The sequence below is a fragment of the Anabrus simplex genome, chromosome X, assembly GCF_040414725.1.
Source record: "Anabrus simplex isolate iqAnaSimp1 chromosome X, ASM4041472v1, whole genome shotgun sequence".
NCBI classification, from domain to species: Eukaryota; Metazoa; Arthropoda; class Insecta; order Orthoptera; family Tettigoniidae; genus Anabrus; species Anabrus simplex.
Window position 1 is genome coordinate 223230386 of NC_090279.1, and position 22242 is coordinate 223252627.

Sequence of the window (22242 nt, forward strand, 5' to 3'; positions counted from 1 at the left end):
TTCGTTCCTTTGTCCCATTCCGAATTCTCCTACTGTATTACCTTCTCTTCCTTGCCCTACCACTGCATTCCAGTTTCCCATCACAATTAATTTCTCGTCACCTTTTACATATTGTATTAAATCTTCTATCTCTTCATATGTTCTTTCGATTTTCTTGTCATCCGCTGAGCTAGTAGGCATATAGACCTGCACTATTGTGGTGGGCATTGATTTGGTGTCTGTCTTGATGACAATAATCCTTTCACTATGCTGGTTGTAGTAGCTTATCTGCTGCCCTATTTTCTTATTATTAAACCAACTCCAGCATTTCCTCTGTTTGATTTTGTGTTGATAATTCAGTAGTCGCCTTACCAAAAATCCTGTACTTCCTGCCAACGTACTGCACTTATACCGACTACATCTAACTTTAGTCTATCCGTCTCCCATTTCAGATGCTCAAATCTACCACAACGATTCAAACTTCTAACATTCGACACACCGACTCGCAGAATGTCAGTATCCATCTTCTGGATGATCACCCCCTCTTGTGTAGTCCCCACGCGGAGATCCGAATGGGGGACTAGTTTACCTCCGGAATATTTTACCCAGTAGGAAGCCATAATTCATACAGAGAGAGCTGCATGTCCTCGAGATTTAGTTAGGGCTGTAGTTTCCCGTTGCTTTCAGTCGTGTAGCAGTATCAACACAGCTAAGCCATGTTGAGTATTATTACAAGGCCATATCAGTCAATCATCTAGACTGCCGCCCTTGCAACTTCCGAAAGGCTGCTATCTCCCTTTCGATGAACCATTTGTTAGTCTGGTCTCTCAACAGATACCCATCCAATATGGTTACACCTGCGGTTCGGCTATCTGCTTCATTGGGACACGCAAGCCTCCCCACCGTGGCAAGGTCACATGGTTCGCATGGGAGGCGACCTGTGTTATCAGTGTATTAAGATGATCCTTGTACATTGCTACCCTAGCTGCCATTCATAAACATTCAGTAGTTTCTTAGATGGTACTAGAGTTAGACCTGTATTATCAGTGTATTAAGATGATCCTTGTACATTACTACCCTAGCTGCCATTCATAAACATTCAGTAGTTTCTTAGACGGTACTAGAGTTAGACCTGTATTATCAGTGTACTAAGATGATCCTTGTACATTACTACCCTAGCTGTCATTGATAAACATTCAGTAGTTCCTTAGACGGTACTAGAGTTAGACCTGTATTATCAGTGTATTAAGATGATCCTTGTATATTACTACCCTAGCTGTCATTGATAAACATTCAGTAGTTCCTTAGACGGTACTAGAGTTAGACCTGTATTATCAGTGTATTAAGATGATCCTTGTATATTACTACCCTAGCTGTCATTGATAAACATTCAGTAGTTCCTTAGACGGTACTAGAGTTAGACCTGTATTATCAGTGTATTAAGATGATCCTTGTATATTACTACCCTAGCTGCCATTCATAAACATTCAGTAGTTCCGTAGATGGTACTAGAGTTAGACCTATATTATCAGTGTATTAAGATGATCCTTGGATATTACTACCCTAGCTGCCATTCATAAACATTCAGTAGTTTCTTAGATGGTACTAGAGTTAGAGCTGTATTATCAGTGTACTAAGATCATTTTTGTATATTACTACCCTAGCTGCCATTCATAAACATTCAGTAGTTTCTTAGATGGTACTAGAGTTAGACCTATATTATCAGTGTATTAAGATGATCCTTGGATATTACTACCCTAGCTGCCATTCATAAACATTCAGTAGTTTCTTAGACGGTACTAGAGTTAGACCTGTATTATCAGTGTATTAAGATGATCCTTGTATATTACTACCCTAGCTGCCATTCATAAACATTCAGTAGTTTCTTAGATGGTACTAGAGTTAGACCTGTATTATCAGTGTACTAAGATCATTTTCGTATATTACTACCCTAGCTGCCATTCATAAACATTCAGTAGTTTCTTAGACGGTACTAGAGTTAGACCTGTATTATCAGTGTATTAAGATGATCCTTGTATATTACTACCCTAGCTGCCATTCATAAACATTCAGTAGTTTCTTAGACGGTACTAGAGTTAGACCTGTATTATCAGTGTATTAAGATCATCTTTGTATATTACTACCCTAGCTGCCATTCATAAACATTCAGTAGTTTCTTAGATGGTACTAGAGTTAGACCTGTATTATCAGTGTACTAAGATCATCTTTGTATATTACTACCCTAGCTGCCATTCATAAACATTCACTAGTTTCTTAGACGGTACTAGAGTTAGACCTGTATTATCAGTGTACTAAGATCATCTTTGTACATTACTACCCTAGCTGCCATTCATAAACATTCAGTAGTTTCTTAGACGGTACTAGAGTTAGACCTGTATTATCAGTGTATTAAGATGATCCTTGTATATTACTACCCTAGCTGCCATTCATAAACATTCAGTAGTTCCTTAGACGGTACTAGAGTTAGACCTGTATTATCAGTGTATTAAGATGATCCTTGTATATTACTACCCTAGCTGCCATTCATAAACATTCAGTAGTTCCTTAGACGGTACTAGAGTTAGACCTGTATTATCAGTGTATTAAGATGATCCTTGTATATTACTACCCTAGCTGCCATTCATAAACATTCACTAGTTCCTTAGATGGTACTAGAGTTAGACCTGTATTATCAGTGTATTAAGATGATCCTTGTATATTACTACCCTAGCTGCCATTCATAAACATTCAGTAGTTCCTTAAATGGTACTAGAGTTAGACCTGTATTATCAGTGTATTAAGATGATCCTTGTATATTACTACCCTAGCTGCCATTCATAGACATTCAGTAGTTTCTTAGACGGTACTAGAGTTAGACCTGTATTATCAGTGTATTAAGATGATCCTTGTATATTACTACCCTAGCTGCCATTCATAAACATTCAGTAGTTTCTTAGACGGTACTAGAGTTAGACCTGTATTATCAGTGTACTAAGATCATCTTTGTATATTACTACCCTAGCTGCCATTCATAAACATTCAGTAGTTTCTTAGACGGTACTAGAGTTAGACCTGTATTATCAGTGTATTAAGATGATCCTTGTATATTACTACCCTAGCTGCCATTCATAGACATTCAGTAGTTTCTTAGACGGTACTAGAGTTAGACCTGTATTATCAGTGTATTAAGATGATCCTTGTATATTACTACCCTAGCTGCCATTCATAGACATTCAGTAGTTTCTTAGATGGTACTAGAGTTAGACCTGTATTATCAGTGTATGAAGATGATCCTTGTATATTACTACCCTAGCTGCCATTCATAAACATTCAGTAGTTCCTTAGACGGTACTAGAGTTAGACCTGTATTATCAGTGTATTAAGATGATCCTTGTATATTACTACCCTAGCTGCCATTCATAAACATTCAGTAGTTTCTTAGACGGTACTAGAGTTAGACCTGTATTATCAGTGTATTAAGATGATCCTTGTATATTACTACCCTAGCTGCCATTCATAGACATTCAGTAGTTTCTTAGACGGTACTAGAGTTAGACATGTATTATCAGTGTATTAAGATGATCCTTGTATATTACTACCCTAGCTGCCATTCATAGACATTCAGTAGTTTCTTAGATGGTACTAGAGTTAGACCTGTATTATCAGTGTATGAAGATGATCCTTGTATATTACTACCCTAGCTGCCATTCATAAACATTCAGTAGTTCCTTAGACGGTACTAGAGTTAGACCTGTATTATCAGTGTATTAAGATGATCCTTGTATATTACTACCCTAGCTGCCATTCATAAACATTCAGTAGTTTCTTAGACGGTACTAGAGTTAGACCTGTATTATCAGTGTATTAAGATGATCCTTGTATATTACTACCCTAGCTGCCATTCATAGACATTCAGTAGTTTCTTAGACGGTACTAGAGTTAGACATGTATTATCAGTGTATTAAGATGATCCTTGTATATTACTACCCTAGCTGCCATTCATAAACATTCAGTAGTTTCTTAGACGGTACTAGAGTTAGACCTGTATTATCAGTGTATTAAGATGATCCTTGTATATTACTACCCTAGCTGCCATTCATAGACATTCAGTAGTTTCTTAGACGGTACTAGAGTTAGACATGTATTATCAGTGTATTAAGATGATCCTTGTATATTACTACCCTAGCTGCCATTCATAGACATTCAGTAGTTTCTTAGACGGTACTAGAGTTAGACATGTATTATCAGTGTATTAAGATGATCCTTGTATATTACTACCCTAGCTGCCATTCATAGACATTCAGTAGTTTCTTAGACGGTACTAGAGTTAGACCTGTATTATCAGTGTATTAAGATCATCTTTGTATATTACTACCCTAGCTGCCATTCATAAACATTCAGTAGTTTCTTAGACGGTACTAGAGTTAGACCTGTATTATCAGTGTATTAAGATGATCCTTGTATATTACTACCCTAGCTGCCATTCATAGACATTCAGTAGTTTCTTAGATGGTACTAGAGTTAGACCTGTATTATCAGTGTATTAAGATGATCCTTGTATATTACTACCCTAGCTGCCATTCATAGACATTCAGTAGTTTCTTAGATGGTACTAGAGTTAGACCTGTATTATCAGTGTATTAAGATGATCCTTGTATATTACTACCCTAGCTGCCATTCATAAACATTCAGTAGTTCCGTAGATGGTACTAGAGTTAGACCTGTATTATCAGTGTATTAAGATGATCCTTGTATATTACTACCCTAGCTGCCATTCATAAACATTCAGTAGTTTCTTAGATGGTACTAGAGTTAGACCTGTATTATCAGTGTATTAAGATGATCCTTGTATATTACTACCCTAGCTGCCATTCATAGACATTCAGTAGTTTCTTAGATGGTACTAGAGTTAGACCTGTATTATCAGTGTATTAAGATGATCCTTGTATATTACTACCCTAGCTGCCATTCATAAACATTCAGTAGTTCCGTAGATGGTACTAGAGTTAGACCTGTATTATCAGTGTATTAAGATGATCCTTGTATATTACTACCCTAGCTGCCATTCATAAACATTCAGTAGTTTCTTAGACGGTACTAGAGTTAGACCTGTATTATCAGTGTATTAAGATGATCCTTGTATATTACTACCCTAGCTGCCATTCATAGACATTCAGTAGTTTCTTAGACGGTACTAGAGTTAGACATGTATTATCAGTGTATTAAGATGATCCTTGTATATTACTACCCTAGCTGCCATTCATAAACATTCAGTAGTTTCTTAGACGGTACTAGAGTTAGACATGTATTATCAGTGTATTAAGATGATCCTTGTATATTACTACCCTAGCTGCCATTCATAGACATTCAGTAGTTTCTTAGACGGTACTAGAGTTAGACCTGTATTATCAGTGTATTAAGATCATCTTTGTATATTACTACCCTAGCTGCCATTCATAAACATTCAGTAGTTTCTTAGACGGTACTAGAGTTAGACCTGTATTATCAGTGTATTAAGATGATCCTTGTATATTACTACCCTAGCTGCCATTCATAGACATTCAGTAGTTTCTTAGATGGTACTAGAGTTAGACCTGTATTATCAGTGTATTAAGATGATCCTTGTATATTACTACCCTAGCTGCCATTCATAGACATTCAGTAGTTTCTTAGATGGTACTAGAGTTAGACCTGTATTATCAGTGTATTAAGATGATCCTTGTATATTACTACCCTAGCTGCCATTCATAAACATTCAGTAGTTCCTTAAATGGTACTAGAGTTAGACCTGTATTATCAGTGTATTAAGATGATCCTTGTATATTACTACCCTAGCTGCCATTCATAAACATTCACTAGTTTCTTAGATGGTACTAGAGTTAGACCTGTATTATCAGTGTATTAAGATGATCCTTGTATATTACTACCCTAGCTGCCATTCATAGACATTCAGTAGTTTCTTAGATGGTACTAGAGTTAGACCTGTATTATCAGTGTATTAAGATGATCCTTGTATATTACTACCCTAGCTGCCATTCATAAACATTCACTAGTTTCTTAGACGGTACTAGAGTTAGACCTGTATTATCAGTGTATTAAGATCATCTTTGTATATTACTACCCTAGCTGCCATTCATAAACATTCAGTAGTTTCTTAGACGGTACTAGAGTTAGACCTGTATTATCAGTGTATTAAGATGATCCTTGTATATTACTACCCTAGCTGCCATTCATAAACATTCAGTAGTTTCTTAGACGGTACTAGAGTTAGACCTGTATTATCAGTGTATTAAGATGATCCTTGTATATTACTACCCTAGCTGCCATTCATAAACATTCAGTAGTTCCGTAGATGGTACTAGAGTTAGACCTGTATTATCAGTGTATTAAGATGATCCTTGTATATTACTACCCTAGCTGCCATTCATAAACATTCAGTAGTTCCTTAAATGGTACTAGAGTTAGACCTGTATTATCAGTGTATTAAGATGATCCTTGTATATTACTACCCTAGCTGCCATTCATAAACATTCACTAGTTTCTTAGATGGTACTAGAGTTAGACCTGTATTATCAGTGTATTAAGATGATCCTTGTATATTACTACCCTAGCTGTCATTCATAAACATTCAGTAGTTTCTTAGACGGTACTAGAGTTAGAGCTGTATTATCAGTGTATTAAGATGATCCTTGTACATTACTACCCTAGCTGCCATTCATAAACATTCAGTAGTTTCTTAGATGGTACTAGAGTTAGACCTGTATTATCAGTGTATTAAGATCATCCTTGTACATTGCTACCCTACCTGCCACATAGAGGGAAATATTGTCTGTTATAATTCTACATAAATCATTTTACTATATTTGTTGATTTCCTTCTTCCCTTTTGCATTGTGGCTAGCTTTTGCCTGAAGTTGTATGCCATCTTGTGGCTTCTTGAATAACTTGGTGAAGTGTTTTAAGTTTATTACCTTCGTACTGTTTCACAGAGTCCCCAAAATATCTTGAGCTGTTAGTTAAGAAGTGAACATGTGCTGTCTCGAGAACACTGATGTTGGTGGTGTATCCCACAGATCCTTATTTCTGTTGTGTTGAAATTTTCTTTGCCATGCTGAAAATGTTATATGTGGCTTGGCTTTTCTTCAACTTCTGCTTCATTGAATGTTTGTCCCAGCAACCAACCAAAGAAATATTTGATTATTGACCCAATCACTGCCAGACACATATATATACGTTCTTGACTGCCGTGCCACGTCCGCCAAACCCGTATGTATACGTTTTGGTGGTGTGTGTACTTCACTGGTCTCACAAATGAACGCGATATAATGTCATGCTTTGAGATTGTGTGGAAATGCTCAAAGAAGTTCTGTACTGCAGATATACCACTCCATTTCTCATGTTTTGAAAGTGATCTGGCTTTATTTTAGCTTCGTTGGAGTGGAACATCTTTCCCGCTTACGTGTAGCCATCATGGCGTCTTGAAGTATACATTTATCTCTTGTTGATGAAGAAATTGAATGTTTCCTCAAAAATAGTATTTCTGGAGAGCTATATTTTGTTAATGAAGGTGGAGAATATCTAAGTGGCAATACTGAACTACAAGAAAGTGCGAGACAAAGTAGTAATGGTGAGTCTCGTGCGGAATTGTCACCCCTTCCTCAGATAAATTATTTTTTCCCCAAATGTAAATGATTTTGATATTACCAGTTCTTGGTTAAAGAATTTTATATTTCAGTAATAGTATCACAGAGCGGAGTAGCCGCGCGTATTAACATGCTACGGCTATGGAGCCAAGCTCTGCACTCAGCAGGCGAGGGGTTCGAACCTCATCGTCAGCTATCTTGAGAATTTCTTTTCTTTGTGGTTTCCCTTTTGCACTCCCAAGTAAATGCCAGGACAGTTCCTATTCATAAGCCACAGCCGATTCCTTACACTTCTGTGCTCAGTTTCATTCATCATCATCATTCATTTCATATTAATTATATTCTCAACTGAGGCTGGCGTCGGGAAGGGCATCCGGTCGTAAAATATGGTCATCCCTGACATCGTATTGGGCTGTAGGGCTAAGGGTACGATATGCATTCCATTAATAGTATCAGTAAATATGTATCTGTCAAAGTGCTTCTTCCTTAAAAAAAAAAACAACCCGTCCCACAAGGCTCGGCTGGCTATCAAAACTCGGCAGTGGAAAGGTTAAGGCAGTGTTTTTATGGCAGCTGGGGGTGTTCTGCGCAGCTGTGCTATGTCTTCTGATAAAGCAGCAGCAATCTAGACCCACTGTATGTGTTGGAAGGCCACTAGAATGTGCTTGTCAGTGCTGGGTACAGGAACTAGTGGCAAGGGACTATCAGAAGATAATAAATGGGGTAAGCTTGGCAAATATGGGCACCAGAAGATGTACCTTAAAAAAGGAGCACTAAAACAACTTCCATTTTCCTGGTAAAAAATCCTTGAAAACTTACAACCATTTCCATTCTAATAAAGCTTGAACCAGCCTCCAATCCGTAGTTGTTTACGTACTATGCAGCTACGCAACAAACCCTGCAATTGCCTATATTTGCCAAACTCTTAAGGTTATATGGGCATAATTGTCGGGAATATGGGCACAATTTATTAAATGATAATTAGAGTAACAGACGTGATTACATTCATTTTGCATTATAACAAGGTGGTTGTATTGAACATGAATATATGAAAAAAGGGGTAAATATATATTATAATTAAGCCCCGATCATGAACACATGCTACCAAGGGAGTAGAACTAATACGATTATTAAGTTATCAACTAGGAATCGCTTGCACTGTACTTGAAAATGTAAATAACATAAAACTGGCCCAAATTGTGTGTAATATATAAAAAAAGTATTAATCTAACAAAACTAATCACACAAGAGCCTTCTGAGTCATAAGTATTGACAAAGTTTTATTAACTACACTTGTCACAATAGAAAGAATCACCTTCCATCTCTACTCAGTCCTCATGGAACCACTTAGCACATGAACCACAACACTTACTCCACTTCTGCCCTTCATTTTGATCATAATAATTCACCTTATGCACAGGACAAATACAGGGAACTGTTGCTCCTTATGACTTTACGCTTTGCCGCTATACCTGCTTTACTGGCTCCCGCGATAGGCCTGTGCTGAAGCCAGACTTTCTTCACTAGTAAGTTCTCTTGTAGAACACTTATGTCTTCTCCAGTTGCTAGTCGTCATCTTCAGTTCTGGAACTGGACTAATTTTTTTAAAAAGGGCTAGGTACTGCTCTTACTAGCGAAGAGAAAGGGACAGATGAAGGAAGTTAGGATGGTCCATGAGCGGACAATGGTTACAATCGCCATTTCTTGCATCTATTACAGCACGCGACATATCCTCTTTATCCCTTAATCTGATGGATATACGCTCGTTCATTCCTATTTTGCATCATTACCTGGAAAAATATATATAGTTTTTGTGAAACAGCTACGTGCTCTAGGGTATATTAATTGATTAGCATTATAAACGTAAAGATTGCTGTAAAAATAAAAAATAATAAGTCTCACTCAGAGCGCGTCACGTAAATACAATGAAATTTGATGATGCCCATATTACCTACAATGTCACTGCCCATTTTTGCCCTAGTGACACTTTTTAGAAATTGGCATTACTGAGAAAGAACTAACTTCCAAGCGCATGTCCACTCGCTACAACATATGCTACACTAACCTTGAAAGCAGCCCGTAATAACATTTCTTGAAAAATAAACATATTTTGCGCATAGTTCCTTACCTTATTTAACTGATTTATTATAACAGCAGATGTGCCAAGTCTCCCGATTTTTCATCGTTCCTCCCGATCTCCCGATCGCCGGGCCCGATCTCCCAATTTTCAGAGCAATATCCGTAATTTTTGTATTATTTTGAACTCCCGCGGATTTCCTCCTCCTATCGATATATGGCTGAGTATGGCTGGTCGACAGTAGTTCTAATAATGATACCAGATGGCAGTACGGGGCACGGTGGCCAGTCGTGCTGGTCTTTGGTCTATAATACAGTCATTCTCTTTGCAAGCGAGTAACGTTCTCTTTGGAGTAACCTAACCTCAGAAGTAGCTCACCATAGTCGTTCTACCCGGGGTAACACCTGCAGAAGTGCTCGTGTTGTGCCTTAATATTTGTTTTGGCCAAAAAAAAAAAAAAAAATGATGTAGTGTTTAAAAGTGCTTATAGGGAAGAGTTTCCGTGTTTGAGTGAATCCAGAAAGGGACCAACGTTCACATTCTGTACTATATGTAGGTGTGATTTTGCAGTTGCACATGGCGGGAAATGCGATATAATCAAGCACATGCAAACGAAGAAACATAAGGAGAGTGTCCAGTGTGTAGAAAGAAACCAGAAACTGAACTTTTCATGTAAAAACCAAAATGTAAATCCTGTGACGAATGCCGAGGCGTTATTTACGTCATTTATAGTAGAACATAACCTGCCTGTAAATTGTGCCGATCACGCGCGTCCTTTGTCTTGCAAAATGTTTCATGATTCGGAAATCGCTAAACGATGTGGGTGTGCTAGAATGAAAACAGCGGCTGTCATTACAGAAATGTGCATAGAAGAAAGGGCGAAAATTGTATCACATTTGCAGGTGAATGCATTTTCTGTTGCTACTAATGGTAGCAATAAAAGCGACTTAAAGATATATCCCATTGTTGTAACATTTTTTAGGCCTGAACTCAATGAAATTCAGAGTTGTCTACTCTCTGTGCCTTATTTAGAACGGGATGCTACTGGAGCTAACATTGCCAAAATTTTGCTCTCAACTTTTCAGGAATTCTGCATTCCATTAAAACTGCCTAGCTCTTGGTGCTGATAATGCTCCAGTAATGGTAGGATTAAAGAATGGTGTGGCAGGATGTTTGGAGCGGAAAAATAGTAACATAATCATCGTAGGCTGCTCTTGTCACCTAATTATTCTTGCTGCCGAGAAGGGTGCGGCATGCTTGCCCGTAAATGTAGATGAAAGTATAATTGATATATTTTATTATCTAGAAAGGTGCGCAAAGAGGAAAGAAAAGTTCAGAGAATTTCAGACTTTACACAACACAGGGATCAGGAAAATTCTGAAGCATGGGCCTACTCGATGGTTATCACTAAGGTGTTTAGATAGGATTTTGCTTCAGTGGGTAGTTACATTATTCAGGAGCGAAATTGTGAGTAAGGATTCTCAGATGGGAACTTCGAAGACTTACAAAATTCCTAAGCACAGTTTAAGTGCAGATGTGTCTTGTTTGTCTGAAAACGTTAAGGATTGTCATAACATTTCACCTCACTCCTCAGTTAAAAGGAAAACCCAGTCATCAGTTACATTTAAAAAATTAAACTACTTATGACACTAAGAGCTATGCATTGTCGCGTGAAGAACGACTTTTCATGTTCCTTTAATCAAATTTACATAACTCTTTTTGCTTTTTTCTCTCAAGTTTAATGGATTTTTTTGAGAATCCAAACGTAGCTCTTCAGTCAAGTATGACGCACATCCACTTATTGAGGTCAGTTTTGGAGGAACTATTGAAGAATGTGATGACAAGGTTTGTGAAACCAGACGTTATTAAAAGATCCTCCTCTCTCTTTGATGTAGATTACCATACTCCAGCAAATCAAAAGGATGGTTGTGATCTGATGATAGGGAACTCTCCGTTTGTTTTAGTGAAGTCTGAGGAAAAGTTCATATTCTTTAAGTCTGTTAGAAAGTGTTTCTCTTCATCGTGTGACTACATGGTACACAAATTTATATTCAAAGATGAAGTTTTAATTAATGCAGAATTTGTAAATATTTCTTCTATAAGTAAGGCATCATTTTCTAGCCTTAGATTTTTCATACCGGGCGAGTTGGCCGTGCGCGTAGAGGCGCGCGGCTGTGAGCTTGCATCCGGGAGATAGTAGGTTCGAATCCCACTATCGGCAGCCCTGAAAATGGTTTTCCGTGGTTTCCCATTTTCATACCAGGCAAATGCTGGGCTGTACCTTAATTAAGGCCACGGCCGTTTCCTTCCAACTCCTAGGCCTTTCCTATCCCATCATCGCCATAAGACCTATCTGTGTCGGTGCGACGTAAAGCCCCTAGCAAAAAAAAAAAAAAAAAGATTTTTCATAAACAAGTGTCCGAACATTTTGACTAGTGAAACGGAACATTTGGATAAAGAAACTGATATTCTGCACTCCCAGTTCTGTAACTTTCAGCTCGAAGAAAGAGACCTGGCAAAAGGAAGAATTGATGTTCAATGGGCATTGGTAGGTCAGATGAAATCAGCTGATGATGTACTTAAATATGACAGGCCCTCTAAGGTGATGCTTGCTATTTTATCAATTCCACATAGCAATGCAGAATGTGAAAGGATTTTCAGCAGAGTCACAAAGACAAAGACACAGTTCAGATCCTTGCTGTCTGAACAAACTTTGGAGAAACTTTTGACCTTGAAATCAGTTCAGCAAGGCAAGTGCTTTGAACAAAAATTTAGTTCCGAGTTTCTGAAGAAGGCTAAGTTAGCTACTGGTGTGCTGAACAATAATTAGTCGTAATGTGATGACGTGTTGAAGGATGAGAAGTCACATGTTCCTATAGTTCAGGTATGTCCAGTATTTAGTATTCACATGTAAATGATGGAAAAAATATATATGGGCAAATAGAATTGTTAATGTATTGAATTATAATGAATTTGTACATGTTCTGCCATCAGTGATGTGTCGTAATACGTCGCGATTCGCTACGAAATTTCTCCTGATTTTTCACTTTTGAAAGTTGGCATGTCTGTAACAGCTCAATTTTGGAAGAGTAGACTGGTATACTTACCTCAAAACATGTTCTTTTCAGCTTATTTTAACACATTAGAAGATAATCTTCAACATATTAAGCAGCTATGACATTTCAGGATCACCAACCTAGCAGAGCGCATGCTTCTACTTGTCACCATTGTGTGAATGACTATTTTCTTAAATATGCCCATATTACCTTAGTGCCCATATTTTCCAAGTTTACCCTAAATATAATTTTATTATGAATTCATTAAAATGATGGTAATCATATGGCCTCAGCTACTGTGTGTGGGCTATAGGCTGCCTGCTCATCAATTTTGATGTTCAGTTTTATTGTAGGCCTGTTAGATGGTGGAATAAACGGAATCTCTCTTGGACGTTCGTGGGTGAATTTTAATTAATTTTATCAGGGAACATTAGATGTGTCATCTGAAATCTTTTGCATTCCAACATTGTAAGATTTGGCAGTTGTTCTCCCTAGGACCCTTTTAATGGGCACACACCGCCCTGCCATTATGACCTAGATATGTGCTAGTTACATAATATTAATACATATTTGATTCATTGGGTGCTCCATGTAAATACTATAAGGCCTGGGTTTATCAACACATGTTAAATATGTACTAACAAGTAGTTAGTTAATACGGAGTTAAAATATTAACATCTTGCTAGGTTTCTTGCGTTTCATCAAACTTTTCTTGTGAAATGTTAACTAATCGACTGCTAACTTGTGACGTACCCACTTGGCCCACAGATGTATGACAAAATTATAGCGTGGCGGGTCACTTTAATATTAAAATAAATAAATGATATGTCATTGTTTCTCCAGAAACAGTATCCCAAGGGCGCCAGTCTTCAAGCTTATAGCTTGAAAACAAAAGTAGATAATTAATAATAATAATAATAAATAAAAATATGTAATGAGACTCAAAAATCTCCCAGGGGTGGGGTGAACGGAACACAAATCATTAAGTACACTAACTTGGAATTTAAGGATCATTAATAATCATTTCATAAAATACAAATTAAAACAGCTATTTATTAAGATGAAAAACGTGACGTAACGGCGTATTAACAAAATCTGAACTTACGGAAGCAAAAGAAAATTTAATGAAATTAATTTTAAAAATGAACTGTTGCGCGAAGACTTGCAGAAACTTATGCCATAAGCTCACCAAATGTAGACTCTGTTGTCTTGAAGCTGAGGATGGGTGGATCTCTCGTACAGGCTGCCTCATCTGTTGTTGGATTCCAGTCCTACATCCACATTTCCTGTCTTTAACACTTCCTATTGTACTCCTTACATAAAGTCGTAATGAGTCCTAATTTTAAATGCAAAACCACCATGGGTTATGTTCATGGAGAGAATACACTTGTATTCTTCCGTATTACGGAACAGTAGCGTAGCTAAACTCATAATAAAAGCTCTCCTGCCATATACTAGTCAAAAACCGGTCTCCCGTTGACTACCTCTCGTCATTGAGATAAACAGTCCCAATGAGAGTAACTTTTGAGTAGAATATACTCAGATGCGAAGTTAACTAAGTTAAAATCTTCTCCGATGTGTAGACGTAGAATCGTAGTAAGAGTATCTTCCAAGCGTGAGAATCAGAATCAGAATGTCCGAATCTCCGAATCTCCGAATGTCCTCTCCAGCCCTTGTCGGTGGTATTTATCGGTTCAAAAGTCTCCTTCCATCAGCCATATCACATGGTCCAGTAAGATTCGAGGTCTCATCCCTTCTCCCTTGTATAGTTGTGCATCCATCACGTTGCTTCATTACGTTCATTCACATAGGCTGAACTTCCCCGCTGAAATAAAGCGTCCCCAAGCATAGTTTGAAAAGTGGGTGTTAATAATGTATCAACTGTCTCATCATGATGTGGAGAGTGCAATATCTCTCGTAACCTTGCTGACGTACTTTTCCTGGAATTGGGCTGAAATTAGCCTGCTGACTCTGGTCACCTCACAACGGCTATTGGAAAATTTACTGCAAGTTATAAATATGCGTGATGTTGAAATACTTTACCCAATAATTTGTTCGTTCAGAATACGTTATAGCCGCGATACAAAGAAATGAAATGATGATTGAAATGGATGATAAAAGCCCTATATATATATATATATATATACATATTAATTTTAAAATGACCTATCAGTGATTAAATATATACATCTTATCAATTAAATATATAGTTCAATAATTAAAAATATACAGTGATGTCCCAAACATCACAAACTCTCCCAATATTGCGAACTGGGGCCTGTTCCACGAACGAACTTTGCAACTTTTCAACTTTGCACTTTTCACTTTTCAATTCTTGCAAAGTGCAAAGTCTTTCTGTTCCACCATGAACTAGGCTGTACTTTTCAATTTCTTCGCAAAGTGAAAAGTCTTTGCGAATGAGTGATCCGATCGAGTTTATTCTATGAGCAAACTGTATAGGCCTAATACTCTATGATTTTAATGCTTTACTTTCCGCGGCGAACTTGGCGATATAATTGTCGTACCGTTTAAGTTTTTATCGTGGGAAAGAAAGGTTATTTACAAGAAGCTGTCTGTGCTGGAAGTTGTCAAGGAGAAACGTGACATCCTTTTTTGACAACTTTAAAGATAACCTCTCAAATGATGACACACATCAATGTTAACGAGAGTACCGACAACACATCCACACACAGAAGGACATTCACCCTTCATTAGAAATCCCGTCGCTATATTAAGTGGATTATCAGGCCAACGTACTGTTAGCAAATATTACATTTACAATAACATCTACGACTTTGGTAACAGTTCTGCAAATAATTGATTTTGATGTCCCATGCATTGCTGTTACACAGTACAGCTGGGTACCATTTACTAAAAAATGTAAACATAAGAATTTGTTCTTTTTTGGAAAGGAATTTACTTCTTTATCTTTCAATAAATTACCGATCATTTCAAGAATATAGTCAGCCTCTTGGGATAATACGAAAACACTCGCGTTGTTACGTCGAAGTGAGGTTATGAAAATTAATCCTGTCTTTGTACGTTCCATTATTGGATTCTTCATCACTGTCCTCACTTGATGCTAACAAAAGCTCACGTCGTGACGTGTTTATATCACTAAACCAAATTCTACGCCGAGAAACTAATGTACATACTTGTTAATTAACATATGAAAAGGGAATCATCTCTTTGCAAGATTTATGAAAACCTTTCACTTCATTTCTTTGCACTTTGCATTTCTGTACCAATAGAGGAACATAACAGGCTTGAAAAGTGAAAAGATTTCTAACTTTTCACTTTTCACTTTGCAAGCTAAATCTGAAAAGCGATAGTGGAACAAAATCTGAACTGAAAAGTGCAAAGTGCAAAGTGAAAAGTTGCAAAGTTCGTTCGTGGAATAGGCCCCTGGTGCGAATCAAGGAGGCAGCGGTACGAACATGCTGTTTTACAGCGCGCTCTAATGCGCTTTTGTTTGCGTACAGCTGTAAAATATGGCGCGAGAAGTGAAACGGAATCGTAGTTCTAATTTTTCCTCCTTCGAAAAAGAGTTGTTAATTGAATTAGTTAGTAAATATACATAAGTTATTGAGTGCAAGCGCATTGCTGGCTTGACGATAAAACAAAAGGACGAGGCGTGGGAGAAAGCCCGCAATGGTTTCAATGGGGTTAACAGATACTTTTTTAGCGGGTATCCACTGTCACCTAACAAAATCACTTCGTTAATTGTCCAACTTAAAACTGTGCTCTGATATGGGAGTTATTAAACATTGTATTGTTGTGTGCAGAACCAGACCACCTAGCAAGTATATCCCTGATTTGGAGGTTAGGCTCATTAATCACCTGAACATTAACAGAGAAATCGGCAGCCCTGAAAATGGTTTTCCGTGGTTTCCCATTTTCACACCAGGCAAATGCTGGGGCTGTACCTTAATTAAGGCCACGGCCGCTTCCTTCCAACTCCTAGCTCTTTCCTGTCCCATCGTCGCCATAAGACCTATCTGTGTCGGTGCGACGTAAAGCAACTAGCAAAAAATTAACAGAGAAATATCCCTTCCGATTACGATATATTTCGGCCCAGTTGCCTCCAGGTGATTGGATTCTTACATGTGTGTAATCTGTTGCACCTAGAACAAACACTAGGAAAACGGCTAATTTCATAGAAGTCGCGGATAATTTGCTGACGCTCTTCTACTGAAGGGAATGTAATGTTATATGCCTCCTCCTCATGGATGCTATTGCTGCAGACACTCGTCAAACAACTCTACTAACAGTGGCTTTAGAAATTCCAGCATTGTCTCCGACCATTATGTGAAAATAACCAGTAGCAAAAAATCGTAATATTATCAGTACCTGCAACATTGGAGAAAGAGGTGAAGTTTCTTTTCGTAGGGTATTCTAACCTCACTCGAATTTCGTCAACAACCTTAGCAATGACTATTTTCGATAACCTGTATCTATGAAGAAATTCCGCATCCGTCAAATTTTCAAAAGTCATTACGTCGCTGAACTTTTCTTCGATCAGGATTGTTTAGTAAAAGATCTAAATAGAGCAATTCCGCATTGAAAGCGTGATTCACAGCAGCCATTTTGGAACAGGTTGCTAAATGCTAATGTTAGCCATTTAACATTGGAAATGGCTGATGTTAACTTTAATACGCAGTTTAACATTTGTTAATGTTAAAAGTTGTTGATGAAACGCAAATTTTCTTAAATCGTGTGATAAAATGATTTAACACCTTGTTAAGTACTAACATGTGTTGATGAAACCGGGCCTAAAACTGATAAATCATTGTTGTCAGCATAATTGCATCAATTACATCGGAGATCAAATGTTTAGCTTGACCAGCGCATAGCGCCGTGCGCGAGAGGGGTCTGGATTAGCGTGGAATCGCATGCGAGCCCTCTATTCCTCATGACGTTACAAAGCCGTATTGCAGTCCACAGCCTAAGTCTGCTGTTACAGATTTGGAACAAGCAATAGAACAGTAGAAGTTCAAAATACTCTGTTTATGTCTTGTTTGTGTTAATAACACTAAAATAGTTCTATTTTGCAGTTAATGTTTACCTGTGTGATGTTATTATTAATGCTTTGAGGGAAAATAAATGAAATGTTTTCATATTGAAGTTTTATGTAATATTCCCCACTCGGCTGACAAATATTTCTGGGGAGAACTCTGCTTGGCACTTCTCTCTGCCTACCTCTGCGGGGTTTTGAACCCAATATCTTGCGATATGGAGGTTAATACTCTGATCCACAGAGGGATTATTATTCATACAAATCTTGTGTGTGGTAAAATTCATAACACTGTGAGCACGGTCCAGTTCAATGTGTGTCTTCTGTAACGGTTACTGAAAAACAAGTTTACATTAGCAAGCCTCATAAGCTGTTTCGCCATACGCTTCCCTGGTGTGCATTTCTGCCATTGCCTACGTCCATCCTGGACATTCTCTAGCGTGAGACCTTTTACCTATGAAATGTGTTGTGGAATTGAAATATGCTACTCCTTTTTTTAATGGATATGAAATATAATTTAATTTTCTTGGTTAACATTAAATAAAGTTGTAATTGTTAAACTTCGGGTGTCGGTGATGACTGTCCTTTTTGTGTGTGTTGTCATCTCTTTTTGTTGCCACTAACAAGCCTGCATTGGAACAAGGAGCACCATGGAGGACGGATGAGGATGGGATTCTTCCTAAATCAGTGGTTTTTCTTTCCAGTACCAGCGGGCAGGTATCTTCGCTCATTGAATGGCCAGTTTTCTTTGTACATCTTGATATGCCAAGTACATGTTTGAGAGAAAGTCAATCACAGTAAAAAAAGAGCATAAATTTTTCTCATATTCAATATTATTCATAGAATTTTTTGTTATTGTCAGGAAGGTACGGGAACATGGATACCTCGCCAAGAGGATGGGTCGGTTGCTCAGAGTACGGCCGACTATTTGGACACGTGGAAGCAGATGGAAGAGTGTGTCAAGTTAGGTCTGACACGAAGCATCGGAGTATCTAATTTCAACAATAATCAGTTGCAGCGTTTACTGGATGTGTGTACCATCAAGCCTGTTACCAACCAGGTGAGGAGATCACTTGCTATTATAATTTACTATCTCGTGTACCCATGCTTCGCTACGGAATTTTAGGTAAAATAAATACTGTACATGTTGCGAATAAGATTTAATTAGTTCGCATTGTTCTTAGCATTATACAAGAAGCACCACAGGGATGTAGTCATATGTTCTCATGTAAAGTCAGAGTTGGGGAGTTTTCACTAAATTGGCAGACCCCATTTCCTATTGCCAGTCACAGTTTAGTTGAGGAGTTTACATTATAATAGCAGTCCCCCTTTCCTACTGCCAGTCACAATCGAGTTGGGGTGTTTTCACTATAATGGCAGGCCCCCTTGCCTGCCTGTCACACTTGACTTTGGAAGTTCTCATTATAATAGCAGTGTCCCTTGCCTACAGCCATTCAGATTATGTTGTCCAGGGTTATTGTTGAAGTCACCATCCATTTGGGAACTTTTCATTAAAAACTGATTAAGGAGACTGCGATAGAGTAAGGTGTAGTTTTTTTTTACTCTCCCTTTCCCTGAAACAATAAGAGTAATCTGAAGCAGAAACCGATTTAGTAAGAGGGGCTTTAGAATTTGAATAGAGTCGGGGGGGGTGGTAATGAAGTATCCATCTTCTCTACAGCAGAGGGTACTAAAGAGCGTCATCCGCCCCAAGTTTGTGTCTCTGCTGTGAAGAACGAAGTCCCGCATCACTAGTTGTAGGTGTGTTATATGGATCCCTATGTTCAGCTTGTGGTTGTCGGTCTACATGAATTACAACTTTGAACTCTTGACCTTCTGAGGCATTCTCCAATGCTATTTTAAAATCTCTATGCATCGGTTGTCGAAGATGGCAAAAGTGCAGAGATGGTTCAATTTTACGAACTTAAAGGTCCTGGAAAGGACTGCACATCACCTTATTCATTCTTTGACCGAGAGGTCTTTTTCGACAATATGGTCTCGTCTTCTCTTTCGGGTGGGTGGGGCACGTGTAGAGCAATTGAAGGTTATACGTACTGACGTGAAGCAACGTAGACCCCCAGCAGCCTTAGCCCTATCATATTCTGTTGCTTTCTCAGCACCACTCCCAGCAGCCTTAGCCCTATCATATTCTGTTGCTTTCTCAGCACCACCCCCAGCAGCCTTAGCCCTATCATATTCTGTTGCTTTCTCAGCACCACCCCCAGCAGCCTTAGCCCTATCATATTATGTTGCTGTCTTAGCACCACCCCCAGCAGCCTTAGCCCTATCATATTATGTTGCTGTCTTAGCACCACCCCCCGGCAGCCTTAGGCCTATCATATTCTGTTGCTTTCTTAGCACCAACCCCAGCAGCCTTACCCCTATCATATTCTTAGCACCACAGGGGGGGAGTCAGTTGAAGGTTATACCTAGGGACATGGAGCAACGTAGACCCCCAGTAGCCTTAGAACTACCTTATTCTGTTGCTTTTTTAGCACCACCCCCAGCAGCCATAGCCCTATCATATTCTCTTGCTTTCTTAGCACCACCCCCAGCAGCCTTAGCCCTATCATATTCTGTTGCTTTCTTAGCACCACCCCCAGCAGCTTTAGCCCTGTCATATTCTGTTGCTTTCTTAGCACCAACCCCAGCAGCCTTACCCCTATCATATTCTGTTGCTTTCATATAGAGATGGGAGTTACATATCGTATTATGATACTGTATTCTGTTCCATCGTAGTAAGCTGTTCCATAAATATTATGTTCCATCCGAGACCCTAATACAAAAGTAACTGTCTCAGCGAAACCAAGGTAGCTCCTGATTAGTTAGCGGATGTTAGACTGCGAGCAAGCATGGCAGCTAGACTTAAGCGCGCACTCCTGCGTAGGCGTGAGCGATACATTTGTAACCGCTTAGAGGCAGTACTGACATTCCTACACTGTTACTTGTCAGCCGGTCACAGAATTACAGATATTCATTAGTTGTCTCAAGCGCGTTGTATTAGGTTTACAAGAGGTAATACATACAGTTGTGTAGTTTCTCGAAACAGTTCCGCGTGGTCTTTCCAGTTAATATTTCATATTTTACACTGTGCTGTACGAGATGAGTAAACGACAGAAGACGAGTCCTCTGTGGTCTTATTTTACTGTCACAGACGATGTAAATAAATCTGCCCGGTGTGATTTATGTGGGCAAAAATTTAGTTACAGGGGAACGGTTTCTAACTTGAAGAAACATATTGAAAGAAGGCACCCAACAATAAATATTTCCGTGTTAAACTCTCAAAACTCTACCAGTGGATGTGGGTCTGATAATGTTCATACTACTCAAATATCAGGTCCTGGACAACCATCGCAAGTGGCACCTCGTGTACCTATCCCTCCTCCTGAATCTTCATCATCACCTGCAGCCCGTGGGGCAGTGAAGCAACAGTCGCTGTCATTATTTTTGCCAGTGCAAAGAAAAATGAGTGATGTGCAGAAAAAGAAGCTGGACAACCTACTATTACAGTTGTTTACGGTGGATTTTCAGCCTTTTTCTATAGTGGAAGATGAAGGTTTTGCAGCGTTTTGTACTGGATTAAACCCTGCCTACGTTTTGCCTGATAGGAAGACTATTTCATCATCACTTGTTCCAGCAGCATATGAACAGTGTATGACAGTTGTTCGTCAACATTTAATGTCTGCTTCCAGTGTCTGTTTAACTACAGACTCCTGGACGTCTAGGAATTCAGAGAGCTACCTAGCTGTCACTGCACACTTCATAAATGAAGATTTTGAACTAGAGTCAGTTTTGCTGAAATGTTCAATTTTGCCTCATAGCCACACAAGTGTTAATTTAGCTGCTGAAATTAGGTGTATTTCAGACAAATTTCATTAGTCCGAAAAAATTGTAGCCGTTGTAAGGGACAACGCATCTAATATGAAAAATGCTGTTGTAAATGAACTTCTATGGAAGCACTTTCCCTGTTATGTGCACACTTTAAATTTAATCGTCCATAATGCATTGAAACAGATACAGTTATTACTGGAGAAAGTAAAACATGTAGTGGCGTATTTTAAGAGAAGCACGACGGGCATGGAGAAGCTACTGACAGCGCAAAAGAACATGGGTTCTTTTCATCCCAAGAAACTCATTCAGGAAGTCCCCACGAGGTGGAATTCCACCTACCATATGTTACAAAGGTTTTGTGAACTAGAGGACGCAGTAAAAACTTCAATAGCTCTCATAAATAGAGGTATCCCGGTCCTTTCGCAAGAGGAATGGACATTTTGTAAGGAACTTTGTATTGTTCTCAAGCCATTTGAAGAGGTTACACTCATAATGAGTGGCCATAAGTATGTAACAGGCAGCCAAGTACTTATTTTGACAAATGGCCTCACAAATGTTTGCCGAAAACTGTTAATTGAGCCCTTCAGTGAAACAGTAATCGGCGTTGTAAACAAATTATATGAGGGACTCACTACAAGATTCA

The 22242-nt window shown here is 38.5% G+C and overlaps 1 protein-coding gene across 1 annotated transcript in view; it reads left to right on the forward strand.

Annotated features, from left to right (window-relative positions):
- LOC136886383 (1,5-anhydro-D-fructose reductase) overlaps window positions 1–22242 on the forward strand; it is a 112306-nt gene that overhangs the window by 19048 nt on the left and 71016 nt on the right. The window contains exon 4 of the mRNA XM_067159151.1: window positions 18631–18828. Within this exon, the coding sequence (XP_067015252.1) occupies window positions 18631–18828 (198 nt within the window). The remainder of the gene's footprint in view (window positions 1–18630; window positions 18829–22242) is intronic.